We start from the raw sequence: 21,558 nt of genomic DNA on the forward strand, positions 1-21,558 counted from the left end.
GTTTAGTCACTAAGTTGTGTCTGAATCTTTTGCAACCCCATGGACTGTAAGCCCACCAGGCTCCTCTGTCCATGGGATTTCCCAGGCAAGAATACTGGCGTAGGTTGCCACTTCCTTCTCCAGGGATCTTCTCAATTCAGGGATCAAACCTGCATCTCCACATTGGGAGGCAGATTCTTTACCACTGAGCCACTACGGAGGCCCCATGTATATACATACGTTATCTATCCTGAATCAATTTGTTTTACACCAGAAAATAACACAACATTGTAAATCAACTACATGCCAATTAAAAAAAAAACAAAACACAATTCCAGGGTCACTTCATTAAAGTTGTAGACTCTCTCAGATCACATTCAGAAAACAGACTAGATCCCAGCCATTCTTTTCCAAAAGGCCATAATTGGGAATTCATGGGGTAAAGAATTCACTCCCGTTAACACCGTGTATTTCCCTTTTGCACATTCTCCTTCTGTAATAGCTGTAACTGAACCACCCCTCATCAGTTTCAGGTAGGTGTTGGTTTAAGGTTTACATGGTGAGCAGATGAGTGCTACTTTGCATCTTCTTTAGGAGTCTAAGCCTCCTATAAAGTATGTTGAAATAGGTACAGCTCTGCTCCATGTAGGCCTTAAATTAGACTCCTGCTTTTTGTAAGGATTGATACTTTTGAACTGTGGTGTTGGAGAAGACTCTTGAGAGTCCCTTGGACAACAAGGAGATCTAACCAGTCCCTCCGAAAGGAGATCACTCCTGGGTGTTCACTGGAAGGACTGATGTTGAAGCTGAAACTTCAATACTTTGGCCACCTGATGCGAAGAGCTGACACATTTGAAAAGACTGATGCTGGGAAAGATTGAGGGTAGGAGGAGAAAGGGACAACAGAGGATGAGATGGTGGATGGCATCACCGACTCAATGAACATGAATCTGGGTAAACTCCGGGAGTTGGTGATGGACAGGGAGGCCTGGCGTGCTGCAGTCCATGGGGCTGCAAAGAGTTGGACATGTCTGAACAACTGAACTGATGTAAGGCTTTGGAAGTCTGGCAATTCCCAGGCACTACTGAGGCAGAATAAAGCAATTTACAAGCTTCTGTTACACTCCTTTTACCTTCAAAAATTCAAATAGCTGTTTTGTATACTTTAGACATTTCTTTCCTTCCCTGTTTTCTAGCCCAAAATTTGGTTATACAATAAAATACTGTTTTGAAATAAAATATGCTGAATATCTTTATCTATTTAGGTTAAAGAGATGTTGGAGCAATGTTATATATTTAACACTTTCCTGTGCTTCCTATTTCTTATCTTAAAGATGAAAACAATATAATCTCTTCCAACGTATTTTATGTTGAAATTTTGTGATATTTTATGTTGAAATTATAAGTTAACATGGCAATAAATGTGCTTTGGATTAATATGCCATTTTTTCAATGTTAGTGAATACTTTTTAAAAATATCAAAACTTGACAGTAGACCGCATGCAAACTGAGCAGATGTTTAATCTGTCATGAGATGAATAAATCTAGGAATCATATAAAGTTGTACTCAAAAATACAGCTGCTATAAGTTTGAACACCATGCAATGCTCTGGTTTAATCTGATTTACTAGAAAAGAGTAGAGGAGACTGGAAGCAGTGTCTCCTACAGCAGAAAGCACATAACCTCTGCTAAGTTCTGAATTTTTTTTAAATGTTTTTTATGTTTTGTGTCCTAAGCAAATTTCTGTTAAAAACCTAATTCAACATGAGGGTATCAGGACCATTAGGTGGGCCCTTGGGATGGTGTTAGGTCATGAGAGTAGAGCCCTCATGAGTGGAATTCATGTCCTCATAAAAGAGGCCTAGAGAGATCCTTCATCTCTTCAAACCTGTGAGGACACAGGGGGTGCTGGCTGTGAACCAGGAAGAGGGTCCTCACCAGAACAGGACCATGCTAGCGCCTCGACCTTAGACTTCCATAACGATGAAAAATAAATTTCTGTTGTTTATAAGCCACGCAATCTGCGATGTTTGTTATAATACTGTTTAAAAGTATCAGCACTAACACTGAAAATGGCTTATTAATCTGAAGCGACAAACTGGAAAATTCTGAAAGAGATGGGAATACCAGATCACCTGACCTGCCTCTTGAGACATCTGTATGCAGGTCAGGAAGCAACAGTTCGAACTGGACATGGAATAACAGACTGGTTCAAAATTGGGAAAGCAGTACATCAAGGCTGTATATTGTCACCCTGCTTATTTAACTTATATGCTGAGTACATCATGAAAAACATTGGGCAGGATAAAGCACAAGCTGGAATCAAGATTGCTGGGAGAAACATCAATAACCTCAGATATGCAGATGACACCACTCTTATGGCAGAAAGCTAAGAAGAACTAAAGAGCCTCTTGATGAAAGTGAAAGAGGAGAGTGAAAAAGCTGGCTTAAAACTCAACATGCAGAAAATGACGATCATGGCTTCAGGTCCCATCACCTCATGGCAAATAGATGGGGAAACAGTGAGAGACTTTATATCGGGGGGCTCCAAAATCACTGCAGATGGTGACTGCAGCCACAAAATTAAGACACTTGCTCCTTTGAAGAATAGTTATGACCAACGTAGACAGCATTTTAAAAAGCAAAGACATTACTTTGCCAACAAAGATCCATCGAGTCAAAGCTATGGTTTTTCCAGCAGTCATGTATGGATGTGAGAGTTGGACTATAAAGAAAGCTGAGCACCGAAGAATTGATGCTTTTGAGCTGTGGTATTGGAGAAGACTCTTGAGAGTCCCTTAGACTGCAAGGAGATCTAACCAGTCGATCCTAAAGGAAACCAGTCCTGAATACTCATTAAAAAGACTGATGCTGAAGCTGAAACTCCAGTACTTTGGCCACCTGATGTGAAGAACTGACTCATTTGAAAAAACCCTGATGCTGGGAAAGATTGAAGGCGGGAGTAGAAGGGGACGACAGAGGACAAGATGGTTGGATGGCATCACCAACTTGATGGACCTGAGTTTGGTCAAACTCTGGGAGTTGGTAATGGACAGGGAAGCCTGGCATGCTGCAGTCCATGGGGTCGCAAAGAGTCAGACATGACTGAGTGACTGAGTTGAACTGAACTGAGACTTTGAGGTAAGATGGACTCAAGTTACAATCCTGGTCTGCCACATATATATAATTATTGAACAAGTTAGTCAATCTCCCTGAATATCCTCATCTATAAAACAAGAATAATACATGCTTACATATATAGATGTGAAGATTAAATATGATCATGTTTAAAGTCCTTAGCTTTAACCAGCACAGATTAAATAGTAATCTTTCACAAAATACAAATAGCTTTTATATATATACACACATATCTATATATGAAAATGTATGCTTATAACCATTAGTAGAAAAAAAAAAGATCAATATTAAAGCAGGTTGGGGAGATAGCGTATATTGGAAACGTCCAGATTTTCCCCTCAAGTTTGCATCAAATTTCATCGCTCTAAACAAAAAAGTTTATTACCTAAAATTTTTAAATAAGAATGAATTTAATACAACCGAAATTAAAGCAGCAAGGTGCCAAATTTCACCTATTTGTCATCACTTTAAGATATTATTTCAACTGTGGTTATGATGACTAATTTGACAAAATGGTGACAGGAACATTTGACAAAAATATATCAAGAATCTTATAAATGTGAATAACTTCTGACTAGGAAATTTCACCTATAGGAATTCACTCTCAGGAAATAATCAGATAAATGCACAAAAATATGTGTGTGTGTGCATGTCTCTGTGTGTGCATGAATACACTCGTGAAGATACGTGAATATGGTGTCTATTACAGCATTGTTCAAAGTAGCAAAAATTTGGAAATAGTCCATGTTCATGAATAAGAGGATGGCTGGTGGTATGTCTTTATAATGCATGATGTGAATCTATTTTTACTGACATGAAGAAGGCAATGATATTATACTGTGAAAGAAATCATCTATTACTTCTACAATCAGAAAGTTACTTTTATTTAGGCCAAAATGTAGCATAATGTTCTAAACTGCAATGACAGTATGCAGTCCTGTGGATCAGGAAGAGTGGAATTCTTGGGAGAGCTTTAGGTTTAAACAACATTTATTTATAAAATCTATGAAATAAAAGACAAATACATATCTTCTCACCACAATAACCACATGTGATCAGAGTGTTCAAGAAAGAGCTCACCAAAGTAATGTCTTTTTTTTTCAGTTATTTAAACACTTCTGAGGCACATATGTTACCTTTTTGAGGGAAGCTAATATTTGTTACATCCCTAAAATTTAGATAGATGCTCCTTAGTTCTCCAGGTACTGACAAAAGTCAAGCACCTCTTTATATAAAATTTCATGAGATAGTTAATAAGAATCAGAACCTATATAGCAAGCTGAATACTTTATTATTTGACCATGGTTATCAGGGAATGGAAAGTGAGGAGAATTGAAAGAGTTGGAACCGAATGGTACTTATCCTGCTACTCTAGAATATGACAGACAGGTGCCAATACTTACTATAAGTAGAAATAAGGTGATAACATCTGTTCAGAGTTTTTTGAGTTCTAATAAGTCTAAAATGTAATAAAAGAGTAAAGAATTATTAATGTTATGTTTATACTCTATCAAACACACAAGAAGCATTTCACATAAAAATAAACGTATTCTGAAACTTATTTATTGCTGCTGCTAAACTGCTTCAGTCATGTCCGACTCTGTGCGACACCATAGATGGCAGCCCACCAGGCTCCGCCGTCCCTGGGATTCTTCAGGCAGGAACACTGGAGTGGGTTGTCATTTCCTTCTCCAATGCAGGAGAATGAAAAGTGAAAGTGAAGTCACTCAGTCACGTCCGACTCTTCGTGACCCCATGGACTGCAGCCTACCAGGCGCCTCCGTCCATGGGATTTTCCAGGCAAGAGCACTGGAGTGGGTTGCCATTGCCTTCTCCACTTATTTATGGAGGTTCATTTATTATATTCTGTCATGGTCTTTCCTTGAGCTATGAGATCTGCAGATATATACAATCTGCCTAATAAATTATGGATTGTATCTTCTCTGCATGTCTCTTTTCCAGACCTCAACAGGTTAGAATATCTAACAAAGCAGAATTTCTCCTAGGCTTTATAAAGTACTCAGTAGCCAAGAATAATCCCTCTCTTAATAGCTACAATTTGCATATCATGTATGTCCTTCAGTGTCAGAGAAAACATCTCTGATTTTTGCATTGTTGATAACGGGTGTCTTCAGACCATAGCTTTAAAATAGCTATAATTGTGTTACATGGTCTATTACATATCCATAGTCATCCTGAGTACATACCAGTTGTGGCTAGGTGCTACACTCAAATGTGCCCAGAGGCCATGTACTTAATACAGTTAATGTGAATACATCCTAGTGTTTTTTAATCACTTTCATCTGCCAAAGAGAGTTAAGACTTCATGACAAGAAGCAGAAGGAAGCCATCAGTTGGGGCAAGTCTGGAGTTTTAAGGTCAACAACTATCTTGTTTAGAAGTGTCAAACCTGCAGACACAGTTTCCTCACTTATAAATGTGGCCTTTTGCCCAGGCCCAGGAAATCATTCATTGAAGAGTAACAGAGAAGAACATGGAGAGTTAATATCCAAGAGAAAATAAGAATAAATAGTTCTGAACAAACAACTCAACTAGAATTTAGGCAGAAAATGAATTTTGTACATCATAAATGAAAACAGTAATGACTGGGGTGAAAAAAGTCTTAGGATTCATCTATTCAATATAATGCCTAATAAGCAAACTATCACTATTCTTAACTCCGCCTCTATAAAGAATCTAGTATATTTCTTTCACACTAGACAACAGAGAGTTCTTAAGGCCATTACAGTAATTCAAGTGGAAAAGAATGGTTATTATCGTAGCTTTTTACATAATCATGATTTTCCTTATAATAATGCGAGTTTTACCCATTTTTATTTTCAGACATAATATCTGAGAGAGAATGTGAGCAATATAAGTAAACTTTAAGGACTTATTTCACTGGTATAGTTACATAGATATAGGGAAGCGATGCTGTAAAGGAAAGCCATACTGCCAAATGTCACACAGTTTGGCTGCTTTGAGCCATTCCCTGAGTAACTATGAACTGAACTGAACTGATTACAGTTACAGACCTTTTTTTAGGAAAAGGATCAAAGAGCAAAAGGGATTAGCTCTAAAAGAGGAACCTTGAGGAAGAAGAACCAAGTCTGTAGGAACAGACTTCATGAATCTGTTCATGAAATGGCCTTCAAGTTATTTGTACCTATCCTGAACCAATTTTGTTCGGTTTACTACTTTACTGATTAGCATCACAACGTTTTTCAAACTGTCATTATGGTAGAACTTTCCTCACCTCTTGGCAAGAATCTCAAGTTCCCCTATACCCACAGTTTTCATTTCCAAACAGCCCTAACTGGGCCCACATGAAAATAAGCTCCTTCATCTGTATAAAGACACACTTATCTAGGGGCTTTGAGTTAAAGGTCTTAAGGTTTGGTCCTTGTTCCTTTCTGTTGTTCTTTGATCCCATTCCTAAAAAGGAATCTGCTTACATTTAAGAGTCACTTTCTAGAGTCAATTTTTAAATAATTACCATATCAAAGAAAATATAAGTCTCTTAGAAGGTCATCATAGTGAATCCAGGGTTTCTTCTAAATTTTATGTGCAACAATGTAAATAAATATGCGTTTAAAAAAAACAACTAAAAGAAACACAATGAAGAAAAAGTGTAAGTATAGTGTAGACCCTCATTTGCTAAAAACACCTTGGGACTGGCTTACTACTGGGAAAAGTGTTAATTACTAATTTAATTTCATTAATGGTTATAGAGCTATTCAGACATTCTATTTTTCAGTCAGCTTTGATTATTTTTATTTTTTAAAGAAATTTCATCTAATTTTTCAAGTTTTTTGGTAATGAAGTTATTCTTAGTATTCCCTTTAATTTTAAAAAATTTCTAACATGTCTAACATTATATCCCTTTGACATCCCTGGTATTGTTCACTATTTTCTATTTTACCAATCATGTCAAAGAACAAATGCTTGGCTTTATTAATTCACTTCTTCTATAATTTGTCGATACGTTAATTTCTGAACATATTTCTTTCCTTCTACTTTTCTTAGGCTTATTTTACCAGTATGTTCCTAAATTACATGGTGCTTTTTAAAAAACTGAAGTATAACTGATCTACTGTCGTGGTGATTTGATATCTCAGTACATTATAAAATGATCACTGCAATAAGCCTAGTTATTAGTTTTTTAAACTGTTTGTGTTTACGAAAAAAGTATAGTCTCCAGTTGTATACAGTACTGTATCAGTTCAGTTCAGTCGCTCAGTCATGTCCAACTCTTTGCGAACCCATGAATCGCAGCATGCCAGGCCTCCCTGTTTATCACCAACTCCCGGAGTTTACCCAAACTCATGTCCATCACGTAGGTGATGCCATCCAGCCATCTCATCCTCTGTCCTCCCCTTCTCCTCCTGCCTCCAATCCCTCCCAGCATCAGGGTCTTTTCCAGTGAGTCAACTCTTTGGATGAAGTGGCCAAAGTACGGGAGTTTCAGCTTCAGCATCAGGTGTTCCAATGAACACCCAGGACTGATCTCCTTTAGGATTGACTGGTTGGATCTCCTTGCAGTCCAGGGGACTCTCAAGAGTCTTCTCCAACACCACAGTTCAAAAGCATCAATTCTTCGGCGCTCAGCTTTCTTCACAGTCCAACTCTCACATCCATACATAACCACTGGAAAAACCATAGCCTTGACTAGACGGACCTTAGTCGGCAAAGTAACATCTCTGCTTTTGAATATGCTATCTAGGTTGGTCATAACGTTCCGTCCAAGGAGCAAGAGTCTTTTAATTTCATGGCTGCAATCACTATCTGCAGTGATTTTGGAGCCCCCAAAAATAAAGTCTGACACTGTTTCCCCATCTATTTCCCATGAAGTGATGGGACCAAATGCCATGATCATAGTTTTCTGAATGTTGACCTTTAAGACAACTTTTTCACTCTCTTCTTTCACTTTCATCAAGAGGCTTTTTAGTTCCTCTTCACTTTCTGCCATAAGGGTGGTATTATCTGCATATCTGAGGTTATTGATATTTCTCCTGGCAATCTTGATTCCAGCTTGTGCTTCTTCCAGGCCAGCGTTTCTCATGATGTACTCTGCATGTAAGTTAAATAAGCAGGGTGACAATATACAGCCTTGACGTACCCCTTTTTCTATCTGGAACCAGTCTGTTGTTCCATGTCCAGTTTGAACTGTTGCTTCCCGACCTGCATATATCAAGGGAACATTTCATGCAAAGATGGGCTCGATAAAGGACAGAAATGGTCTGGACCTAATGGAAGCAGAAGATATTAAGAAGAGGTGGCAAGAATACACACAAGAACTGTACAAAAAAGATCTTCATGACCCAGATAATCATGATGGTGTGATCACTCATCTAAAGCCAGACATCCTGGAATGTGAAGTCAAGTGGACCTTAGAAAGCATCACTATGAACAAAGCTAGTGGAGGTGATGGAATTCCGGTTGAGCTCTTTCAAATCCTGAAAGATGATGCTGTGAAAGTGCTACACTCAATATGCCAGCACATTTGGACAACTCAGCAGTGGCCACAGGACTGGAAAAGGTCAGTTTTCATTCCAATCCCAAAGAAAGGCAATCCCAAAGAATGCTCAAACTACCACACAATTGCACTCATCTCACACGCTAGTAAAGTAATGCTCAAAATTCTCCAAGCCAGGCTTCAACAGTACATGAACCGTGAACTTCCAGATGTTCAAGCTGGTTTTAGAAAAGGCAGAGGAACCAGAGATCAAATTGCCAACATCAGCTGGATCATCGAAAAAGCAAGAGAGTTCCCGAAAAACATCTATTTCTGCTTTATTGACTATGCCAAAGCCTTTGACTGTGTGGATCACAATAAACTGTGGAAAATTCTGAGAGAGATGGGAATACCAGACCACCTGACCTGCCTCTTGAGAAATCTATATGCAGGTCAGCAAGCAACAGTACTGTATACATGTCCATTAAATCAATAATCTCTGTTTCCTTAATGTTACTTTGTTCACTTAATCTATCAATTACGACCCAAAGGAATTAAATTTTTTAACTGTGAAAAGCTGATATGTCAATTTTTATTTTATGTTTAATTGTACCCATTTAGAACTGTTATATCAATTGATTTTTCTATTGATACGGATCTCTAGTAATCTCTACTACTGATTTTGCTTTAGAGACTATTTATATAACATTACTAGCTCTCTTTTGACCTAGTATAATTCTTTACCCATTCTCTAGCTTTTAAACTTCCTGTTTTAGGTGTTTCCCGTAAAAACTTAGAAAAAACTGTTTCAACAATCTCTTCAAATGAAAATTTTAATCTACTTACATTGACAATGATTATTGATTTTTAAAATTCATTTCTACTATTATTGTGCTTCTTGTTTTCATCTTTTTTTTATGGTTTTCTCCTCTTCATGATGCACCCTCCCCCAATTCTTGCCTTCTTTGGGATTAAATTATTTTTTCCTTTAGCCAACATTTTCACTCTACTTGTATGAAAATTATACACTCTATTCTGTTCTTTCAGTGAGCACCCCAGAAATTTTACCATGAATCGTTTACTTATAAAATCTGGTATTAATAAGTATCTCTGCTGCTGCTGCTGCTAGGTCACTTCAGTCGTGTCTGAATCTGTGTGACCCCATAGATGGCAGCCCATCAGGCTCCCTCGTCCCTGGGATTCTCCAGGCAAGAACACTGGAGTGGGTTGCCATTTCCTTCTCCAATGCATGAAAGTGAAAAGTGAAAGTGAAGTCACTCAGTCCTGTCTGATTCTTAGTGACCCCATGGACTGCAGCCCACCAGGCTCCTCCATCCATGGGATTTTGCAGGCAAGAGTACTGGAGTGGGATGCCATTGCCTTGTCTACCTTCACTTTAAAAGTCAGGAACCAATTAAAATAAATAAATTTATATTTTTTTAAGAAAAAGTCAGGAACCTTAGAATTCTTTAACTTTTTCTCTTCTCTTCTGATTTATATGTTATCATTGTCCAGGATTTTATCTTAATCACTTGAATTAGACATCAGTGTTTATGTTTTACATGATCAATTTTTGTTCAGGCTCCCACAGGTTTAACCATTCCTTCCTGCATCTCATACCTTCCTTCTTTTTAGATCTCTCAAGGAAGATGCTGCCCTTCAAGGGTCCTAAATTGATGTGGGAATCCCTGATCCAATTTCCCATTCTGCTTGAGCCCTAGGTTTTGTCTCCAATCCTCTGAGTACACTGCCTTTATAAACCAAGCACCTCACTGCAGGTGCCAGCAAATGCCCTCAAAACAAACTGTGACTTTGCTTACTCTTATGGAATCAAGCATTCAAGCATCCTTGTCATTTCAACCTATGAGTGTTTCCCTAAGTTTCCTGCCAGCTCAACCATGCTTCAAACAAATATTTTAAATATATTATCCATTAAATAGGTGGTCTGACTAGTAAGTTTTTCTCTGTAGATCATTCTTATTCTCTAAATATTCTTAGGTAACTGTTTTAGTATTTATGTTCTTTGACTAGATTGCATAGAATTGTTTTATTTACTGAGTGTGCTTTATTAGTAAAAAGTAAATTTTAAAAAGCCATTTAAAAATCAAATTGGTTAAGTTTCTTTTTGTCTAACATATATACTTTTCATAAGCCAAGAGTCATTTCTAAGAGATTATTTTCCCCCTAAATTCTAAGTATAAATATTGACTCTAAGATAATACACATTATCCTCCAATATTATACAAATTTTCAAACATCCAGGAAAGTTGACATAATATATATATTTTTTACCACTTAGATTCTATCATCATTTTACAATACTGTTTTATGACATATGTATTAATTTCCCTTTCTATGCATCAACTCATCTCACTTTTTCTCTTGCAATGCCAAGGAAAATGCAGACATCAGTACATTTCCCCACAAATATTTTATAAACATGATATTTTTATTTATAGGCAATAAAGCTCCTTCTCCCAAGATTTTGCTTACTATTTAATAGGCATTAAAAAAAAAAGAAAACCTCTAATGTGCCATAATCAATAATACCATTTGAAAGCTTCCCTGGTGGTTCAGTACTGAGGAATCTGCCTGTTAGTGCAGAAGACACAGGTTTGATCTCTGATCCAGGAAGATCCCACATGCTGTGAAGCAACTAAGCCCATGCGCCACAATTGCTGAGCCCATGCTCTAGAGCCTGAGAACTGCAACTACTGAGCCATAAGCAGTAACTACGGAAGCCCATGTGCCCTAGACGCTGTGCTCCACAACAAGAGAAGTCACTGCCATGAGAAGCTCGTGCACCGCAGCTAGAGAGTAGCCCCCTGCTCGCCACAACTAGAGAAAAGTCTGTGCACAGCAACAAAGACCTAGCACAGCCAAAAGTAAATAAATAAATAAACAAAATTATTAAAAAACAGTAACACCATTTGAGTCAGAAAATGATACTCTCACAGTGAAGAGGAGAAACAAGCAAGTAAAATGAATTATATTTCCATGTTAGTAAAATAAGCTTCATAAGTGGCACATTCATTTGAAATATTTGCCCTTTTATTTCATCATTATCTAGGAATTTCTCTTATAGTTCCTATTTGTATATAGTGAAAAGCTCTTACTTGCTAATACTTCCTTATTCAACAGTTCTGGGAGAGTATTCAATTTTATGGAAGCAGAGAAATGAAATCACCTTTCAAACTTAATTTAGGCAAACTTAAACATCTTCCTTCTATGATATTGTGATTTATAGTAATATGAAATATATATTAGATCTTCGTTCTGTTTGTGACAAAGGTGCTTCCTAGAACTTCCTAAGTGATACAGAGCCAAAAAGATGAAAGGAAAGTTTTGTTACTCATAACAATCCCCTTTCAACCATAACTGAGTTTAGATTGATGAGTTGACTTTCTAAAAGCCTCTAGAGATAGGGGCTGAAGTGAGGGAAATCAATCACATGATTAGCGGAACTTTAGCCTCACTCCTGAACTTTCGGGGAAAAGGGAAGAAAGGGGAGCTAGAGGCTGAATTAATCACCAGTGGCCAATTATTTCACCAATCATGCCTATGTAATGCAGCCTCCATAAATACTCAAAAGGAGGAGATTCAGAGAGCTTCTGGATTGAAAGTGTGGAGGAGCTGGGAAAGTGGTACACTTGGAGGGCATGGAAGCTTCGAGTCCTTTCCCACATTATTTACCCTATGCATCTCTCTCTCTGGCTTTTATTTGTATCATTTAAAATACTGCCAATAGTAAGCAAGCTCTATTTTCCTGGGTTCTGTGAGCCACTCTAGTATACTACTGAACATGTGGAGGGGATGGTAGGAACGTTCAATTTGTAGACAAGTCAGTCAGAAATTGCAGGTAACCTGGGAATCTGTTACTTGTGAATGGCATATGAAGTAGGGATAATCTTACAAGACTGAGCTCTTAATAATGTGGGATCTGAGTTAACTCTGGTTAGTATCAGAATTGAACTCAACTGTAGAGCTGGTGTCAGAATTGCTAGGTGTGGAGGAAAAACTCCACATATTTGGTGTCAGAGTATTTGGAGTGTGAGAGTCAAGGATAACACACTGAATTTTTTAAGTCACATTCTATAGGTCAGTTCTTCCAGCTTAATGATTTTATGAATTGAGCTGTACAATATCTTTTATTTTTATTTTTTTCAATCTCTTTTAAAATTTTATTGTAACAATCACCTTATTTAGCTACCATATCAAGATTGTACTTCTACTGATTTCTATGTTTAATGTTAGGAGCAATGATTTACACTGATAAGGAGCATTTCTTTAATGAACACTGACCACTTTGAACACATACAAAAAGCTGTCAGTAAAGGACATGAGAAATAAGTTTCAAAATTTAGATTCATTTGGATTTGAAGGAAGGCTGTCTAAGTTTCATATTTGCTCAAGACAAAAAAGGTCAAGAAACAAAAAGCTATCTCTGGACTTCTACTACTATCAAGATAAAAACAAAATTGTAAACCAAAACATGTGTTTTAAAAGCCCACACAGTATACGCATATATCAGCACAAACTCATACTATGACCTCATTATATACTTTTTGATCAAATAATATTTTATTCTTTTTTTAATCTGGACTCGAGCAATCTGAGTCCTCAGCTTAACCAGCGAGTGATCTTAGATATATCCCTACTCTGCATGGTGCTTCTTTTCTTCATCTTTACTTTAAGATGATCTTCACTGTTAGGACTTATTCTGTTATCTAATAACTTTTTTTTAAGAGTATTAAAATACTGGCTTAGCAAAGTACAGAAAAAAGTGAAAAAGTGATGTAATTCTAGTACTTCACAAATACAAAATTGTACTTGGCCTTTTTCTCTTCACTTACACAGGAGAACTTCTCGTTGGCAGATTAAACAAAAGGATGGCTCTAACTTAAGCTATCTCATTCAATTTCTTCTAAATTTATGTTTCTTTCTTCTAATGCCATGTATAGCCTACTGTCAAAAGAACTACCAAACATTCCTTATAATTGAAACAATAGAAAGCATACAAAAAAGGAAACATGAAAAACCTAGTATATTCTTAAGAGACAATGTTCAATTTCGGACATAATCACACAGAAAAGCTACAGTCTAATAATAATGATAGTAATAGTCACCTCATCAAAATACATCCAAATAATAATTAGAATACTATGTCTGAGAAAAATCAATGAAAAAATTGCACATTAGTAGAACGTGTGAATATTAGTAGGATATGAGTATTCTAAAGCCAGCAGCATTATAAAATGTGATACTTATGCACAACCAAATCACTACATAAAATCAGACAAGCTGGAGACAGTGAGGCCACCAAGAATCTGCCACCAGAATGTCAGCTTCATTACTGTTAATCTTTTTATGCTCTTCAGGCAAGAGGTGAATTAATTAATTTTCCCCAGAAACACGGAAAGTAGAATAATAGAGCAAAGAATAAAGCCCTAAGTCCAAATAAATGTGATGTCAGTTTCAGTATCTTTGTCATGAAGATATATATGTTTATAGATAGAACACTGCTTCATTTAGGGTGAAGGGTCTCTTGGAATATACCAAAGTCATTCAGATAAAAAGGCAACATTCAATTGTAGGTCATAACATATACAATATATTAACATTTCTAGCTTCTAAAAAGACTGTTTTCCAAAGTTTCACTGTTCAGTAGAGATCAAAGTGCCACTTTATAAATAGTTTACTCATTTGTCAATTGATAAACTCAGAAATTTCCTGAGTTAAAAAGAACTGTAACAGTTAAGAGTACACTAGAAGTAAAATTGAAACCCAGTTTGACTGGATATAGTAACTGAAAATTCTATTACTTTCTATTATAAAATATATCATATATTAAAAGTATACAAAATGTATACTTTCAGCTGAAAGAATAACACTTTTTAATGGACCTTGATATATACTGCACTCACTTTAAGAAAAGGAATATTACTAATACCTTGGAGGCTCCCATGGGCTTATTCTCTCATATGTCTCTTAACCCGCTTCACAATATCCTAAATTTTGTTCTAAACACTTCCCTGTTTTTACTTCTAGCATTGATATATTTAGGTGTATCCCTAAAGTAACTGGCTAGTTATTTATCTCCATCCATCCATTCATCTTCCACTCATTTTTTTCATTTTATATATAGAGAATATGCTCTATATTCTTCTCCTTCAACTTGTACAGCATCTGTCTCAGAGTAATTTCTTGACATTACCTACTTTTTCATATAATCCTTAAGACTAAAGGAATTAAAGGAATTTAAAGGCGAGAAAATGAGACTCAGTGAAGCTAGCAACTTGCTACATAATATAGGAAAACAATGGACAAATCTCTCTATAGTAATTCTGAAAGTAAAGCAAACCAGTGGACTGTCTTGTAACTTTTTAGCACATTTATTTTAGCTGCAATTGAACATTTCTCTGTTCTTAAGAGTACAATTTATATTTTTAAAACAACTTTACAAAGCTGGTAATTTTTGCTTTCATATTAAAGGTACAATTTTATTCAAGTGTACTGATGATGTAAAAGACCTCAATGATACTCCAGTATAGTCCTTAATAGGAAAACAAGAACAAATTAACAAAAGACTATCAAGAGCTTATTTATTTTTCTCTTAAGGGACAGACTATTAGAAAAGAGACAGACATATTTCAGAATATTCTAATTAAAGAAGATGGTTCCTTAAATAGGTAATTAGTCTGACACTAATTAATCCGAAGTTATCATTTACCTGAGCAAGTGGTGGAAGAATCTCCTTGCATATTTGCTGATCTGGTCTCTGTATTCTAATATAGTCGTATCCAGGAGTGGTCTTGTTGGAGCATAGAAGGTTCCAAGGCTTGCCTCAAGCTGTGCTGTGGAATTCAAACATAGCAGAACTAAAACAAGTGAAACTACTTCAATTACAACAGAATACTCATGTTTGCAGTCAGTCAGGTTTTGCAAACTTGGATGAAATGTGAGCCTGTTGCAGGAAAAGATGAAATTAAAATATGACAGCCGGTACAAAAACAAACCTGTGTATAAACTTTCACTTGAAGCAAAGCTGACAATGACTCTGAGCAACAAAAAGCTGTCACAACTGAAGAAATCCATAATGAATCAACCTCTCACCACAAATGGATAATTAAAACAGTGACTCATCAGAGTAACACAGTTTGAAACTAGTATTTCCAGTAAAATCAACTCAGTGTACACAACATTTACTCTCTTTAGCTGAAAGGAGAAAACTAGTCTTACTACATTAGGCATTGAAGTCAGTCTTAGAAATATCTTTAAAAATAAGGCAAATAGAAAAGACTTATTGGAGTAATAATATTTCTTTATTACAACTTAAAGATCAAAAATCCCCCTCCATTTCCTAAATACTGTCCTAAACAACACAATACCCTTGGTTTTGTCCAAGGGTGAAAGCTAACATCCCTGGGAGGGATCCCATGCTAATCTACTCTGGTCAACTGACTTCCTGATAGGAAAGAAGGACCGGAGAGTAGGTTTGATAAGCCAAAGGGCTAGTGATTGGGAGAAAAGGGCACTTTTTGTCTAATCTACACTTCTGCCAAGACATGCCAGTGGGGTTGTGTTACCTCCAAGAAATAACTGGGAAATATATAATTACCATAATGGTGAGAGTTGTATGAGAATACAGCTCACAGCAGGATTCCGCTGATTTTTTTTTTGCACTACTAGCACTAGGTTGAATAAACAATTCCTTATTTAGCAGAACTCTTTTACGTATATTTGGGTTTGAAAGTATTAAATACCTCATCAGAGTAATTGCTATGGACTTTGCTAAGCTGCTAGTAATTTCTTTTTTTAATCTCAGATCTAGACAGTAAAGTAAGATGAACTTTGGGGGTATTTTCTTTCAAAGCAGCAGTCAATTTAGATTAAAATTGAATACAGCAATGCCATTGTGAAAACAAGCCAGATTCTCTTGCCATTGCTTGTTTTCTTGACAGCATGTTTCGTACATCTGAAATGTTTGAGCCTACATGGAATACTTGTAGCTCCCAGCACAGTTACAGATTCATTAGATAGCCCAGCTTGATGTTTGAGGCAGAAATGAAGATCTTGAAGATAACCACAGTGCCACCTACAAATAAAAGAGCTCACTGGGCTCCATTAATAAAAGGAAACAAATTACCATGTCAAATTTGTTAGATTCAGATAGAATAAATCTCAACAGAGAATTGTGAATGTTTTAGAAAAGTGTTTTGCAATTACTTGGGGGAAAATGCATACACCTACTTAAAATGTACATATTCTGATAACCTAGTATCATGAAAGCATTTTATTTTAATAGCCTAGTGTATCATACAAATTTTTTATTTCCCTATCCACCCAATATGGTTCCTTGATAATATCTTTTATTAAGGCAGGAACCTGATAATACCCATTTGTGAATTCCCTAATAATCTTACTTACTGCACAGGAATCATACAACACAAATTCACTAAGGTGCTAACAATTTCATGGTGTTCTGAGTAAGAGTCAATATATTGTTGTCTTCATATTTCCTCAACTGTAAATTTATGATTTCTTACATGGGTTATGCTTACCACAACAGGCTTTCTTTAGGGATCCTGCTATCTACCTAATCTTGAGAGTATACTAATACTAACAAATAACTACTTGAGAAAATATTACAGTAATCTTAGAGCCCCCAAATTCTGAAGTTATACTCCTCAACTAATATCCATTGAGTACCTACTGTGGGTCAAGCATGTGCTAGGCATTTTCTCATTGCAGATGCACTGGAATCTCCATAGATGTGTTGGACTACCTCCAAAAAGCACACTGAATTAACATTAAATAAATACTATGGGCCTCCTATGAGCTGAGGCCAAGCCTCATGATGCAGACTTTTTGAAAGAACATGTTCGTACTGATTCAGTTCAGTTCAGTTCAGTCGCTCAGTCGTGTCCGGCTCTTTGCGACCCAATGAATTGCAGCACGCCAGGCCTCCCTGTCCATCACCATCTCCCGGAGTTCACTCAAACTCACGTCCATCGAGTCAGTGATGATATCCAGCCATCTCATCCTCTGTCGTCCCCTTCTCCTCCTGCCCCCGATCCCTCCCAGCATCAGAGTCTATTCCAATGAGTCAATTCTTCGCATGAGGTGGCCAAAGTACTGGAGTTTCAGCTTTAGCATCATTCCCTCCAAAGAAATCCCAGGGCTGATCTCCTTCAGAATGGACTGGTTGGTTCTCCTTGCAGTCCAAGGGACTCTCAAGAGTCTTCTCCAACACCACAGTTCAAAAGCATCAATTCTTCAGCGCTCAGCCTTCTTCACAGTCCAACTCTCACATCCATACACGACCATAGGAAAAACCATAGCCTTGACTAGACGGACCTTAGTCGGCAAAGTAACGTCTCTGCTTTTGAATATACTATCTAGGTTGGTCACAATTTTCTTCCAAGGAGTAAGCATCTTTTAATTTCATGGCTGCAATCACCATCTGCAGTGATTTTGGAGCCCAAAAAAATAAAGTCTGACACTGTTTCCACTGTTTCCCCATCTATTTCCCATGAAGTGATGGGACCAAATGCCATGATCTTCGTTTTCTGAATGTTGAGCTTTAGGCCAACTTTTTCACTCTCCTCTTTCACTTTCATCAAGAGGCTTTTTAGTTCCTCTTCACTTTCTGCCATAAAGGTGGTGTCATCTGCATATCTGAGGTTATTGATATTTCTCCCGGCAATCTTGATTTCAGCTTGCGCTTCTTCCAGCCCAGCGTTTCTCATGATGTACACTGCATATAAGTTAAATAAGCAGGGTGACAATATACAGCCTTGACGTACTCCTTTTCCTATTTGGAACCTGTCTGTTGTTCCGTGTCCAGTTCTAACTGTTGCTTCCTGACCTGCATATAGGTTTCTCAAGAGGCAGGTCAGGTGCTTTACTGATTATTCTTCTCTAAAATTACTAAAAAGAAGGTTAGGTACAGAATACTATCTACCATGTTTACTTTGAAATGTAATAAAATGGAATAAGAAAATCTATAAATATTGAAAGAAAACAGTGAGGGAAAAAGCTCTCCAATAAAGGCTTTTTGACGTATTTCCTGTTTTCTTTACTTTGTAAATCACCTATTGAAAAAATGGAATAAGAAAATCTATAAATATGGAAAGAAAACAGTGAGGGAAAAAGCTCTCCAATAAAGGCTTTTTGATATATTTCCTGTTGTCTTTACTTTGTAAATCACCTGTTGCAACGTCTTCACTGGCCATGGTTTCCCACTATTAATGTAAATGTTAATCACAAACATTTGAAATAAAGATACAAATTCAAGAATGTTTAGATGTGTTTTACATTAAGTAAATAAATTACTCATAATAAAAATAATATATACTGGAAAATATAAAAACTGATTTCATTATTCCACATGGCACTTTTTTTTCCCCTTTTTTTTGGGGGGGGGGGGCAGGTTATAGTGTCTCATCTCTCTCTGCAAATAAACATCGGAGATCCTATGGACAAAATTACTTATTTACAGAAGGTTAGGATATCCAAGCAGCCAGAAGGAGGAGGGGGATTAGAAGTCTAAGTTAGAATGAAAACAAGAACAACTTAAGCTGTAATTCTCTCTCTGTCACACACAAACACAAACACACACAATCAGTGGTAAAGTCTATTGTCTGGACAAAGAACTTGGGATGTGAGAAATACTACTGTTTAAAGTGAAGGAGAAATAAGGACTTTTGTTTAGGACCCTTTGTCTTCCAAACCCTAGAAAGTACATGAAATTCCTCATCAAAGTTTAAAATCTGAGCATATTTTACATATGAACTTAGTCTGAAATGTGCAATGACTTCATTGTGAGTTCCAACACAAGTATATACAGAAAAGTTATTATGTTGACAAATACTATACAATAAGTTACCATATAGGAGTAATTATTTGATACCTGATTTTGTAAGTTTAATAGGGCATAAATATTTTTGTCTTTTAAGTTTCAGTAATACAACTCCAAAGCATCCTCAAAAAATAACCAACTCAATAAAACATATTTCATGTATATACAAAACTCACTTATGAAATATATTTAAAATCTGACCTTCTCTCTCTGGAGTGAGCTTTTGTCTAAGAAGATGGTTTACAATGGCACACATGCTGATAAAGCACTCATAGCCCAGACTGTCCCAGTTCATACTACTCAGGATGTTTATTGCCTCATAGATCTCATCATAGTGAATATACTGGAAGATGATGTCTACCAGTCCCAGGTGTCCTTGTGTGAAGATACCTGTCACAAAAATATATAAAATCAAGTGAATCATTTAAAAATAAAAATAACAAAAACATTTAACTTTTCTAGAAAGGAAAAAAAACAGTGATCTTTTCTTGCATAAAGAGCTTGAAACATGGGGTTTGGGGGGACCAATAGTCATATATGGCACTGTGGTCAAATCTTCAAGTATCACCTACCAACTCCATCTTGCTTATGCTTACCATTCCCTATATAGTAAAACTTTTTACTCTATATAATCAACTGTTTAGACTAAAAATGAATAAATGTGAGAACTTTTAGGTAAATCACAATAGCTAACTGAATTTCCCATATGTCATTTAGGCCTCTACTGTATGTATGTGTGTGTGTTTAGCTGTGGGGGGTCTTCACTGAGAAATGCGATCTTTTTGTCACAATGCACAGGCTTCTCTAGTGATGGTGCACATGCTCCAGAGCACGTGGGCTCAGCAGCTGTGGCACAAGCACATGGCTTCTTTAGGAGTGGCATATGGGTTCAGTTGCCTCACGGGGTCTTAGTTCCCTGATCAAGAATCAAACCCACATCTCCTGCATTGAAAGGCAAACTCTTAACCACTGGACCACCAGGGAAGTCCCTGCGGTATATACGTAAAGACAGAATTTTGATGTAAAACAATTCTTATTGACCAGATTAAGTTGCATTTGATCTTCAGCCACATGTACTTGGTGGGAAAAAGTATAGATATTTATGACATAGAATACCACATACCAATTTATTTTAAATTGGCATTTAAAGATTATCATCTTTGATTACTAATGATTATTCAGTTCAGTTCAGTCACTCAGTGGTATCTGACTCTTTGCGATCCCATGGACTGCAGCATGCCAGGCTTCCCTGTCCATCACCAATTCCTGGAGCTTGCTCAAACTCATGTCCATTGAGTCAGTGAGCCATCCAACCATCTCATCTTCTGTTGTTCCCTTATCCTCCCGCCTTCAGTCTTTCCTATCATCAGGGTCTTTTCCAAGGAGTCAGTTCTTCACATCAGGTGGCCAAGATACTGGAGTTTCAACTTCAGCATCAGTCCTTCCAATGAATATTCAGGACTGATCTCCTTTAGGATGGACTGGTTGGATCTCCTGCAGTCCAAGGGACTCTCAAGAGTCTTCTCCAACACCACAGTTCAAAAGCATCAATTCTTCGGCATGTAGCTCTCTTTATAGTCCAACTCTCACATCCATACATGACTTAGGAAAAACCACAGCTTTGACTAGACAGATCTTTGCTGGCAGAGCAATGTCTCTGCTTTTTTTAATCTAGGTTGGTCATAGCTTTCCTTCCAAGGAGCAAGCATCTTTTAATTTCATGGCTCCAGTCACCATCTGTAGTGATTTTGGAGCCCTCCAAAATAAAGTCTCTCACTGTTTCCATTGTTTCCTCATCTATTTGCCATGAAGCAATGGGACCTGAAGCCTTGATCTTCGTTTTCTGAATATTGAGTTTTAAGCCAACTTTTTCACTCTCCTCTTTCACTTTCATCAGAAGGCTCCTTAGTTCTTGGCATTCTGCCATAAGGGTCGTCTTCATATCCGAGGTTATTGCTATTTCTCCCAGGAATCTTAATTCCAGCTTGTGCTTCATCCAGTCTGGCATTTTGCATGTTAAATAAGTTAAATAAGCAGGGTGACAATATACAGTCTTGACATTATCCTTTCCCTATTTGAAACCAGTCTGTTGTTCCATGTCCACTTCTAACTGTTGCCTCTTGA

The 21,558-nt window shown here is 37.0% G+C and overlaps 1 protein-coding gene across 1 annotated transcript in view; it reads right to left on the bottom strand.

The window, feature by feature from the left end:
- The window catches only part of WDPCP (WD repeat containing planar cell polarity effector), a 225,345-nt gene that overhangs the window by 104,511 nt on the left and 99,276 nt on the right, over nt 1-21,558 (bottom strand). Inside the window, exons 10-11 of the mRNA XM_052647814.1 lie at nt 19,636-19,824; nt 15,304-15,427 (exon numbers count right to left, since the gene is read on the bottom strand). Coding sequence (XP_052503774.1) covers nt 15,304-15,427; nt 19,636-19,824 — 313 coding nt within the window. The remainder of the gene's footprint in view (nt 1-15,303; nt 15,428-19,635; nt 19,825-21,558) is intronic.

The sequence above is a fragment of the Budorcas taxicolor genome, chromosome 11 (assembly GCF_023091745.1).
Source record: "Budorcas taxicolor isolate Tak-1 chromosome 11, Takin1.1, whole genome shotgun sequence".
NCBI lineage: Eukaryota > Metazoa > Chordata > Mammalia > Artiodactyla > Bovidae > Budorcas > Budorcas taxicolor.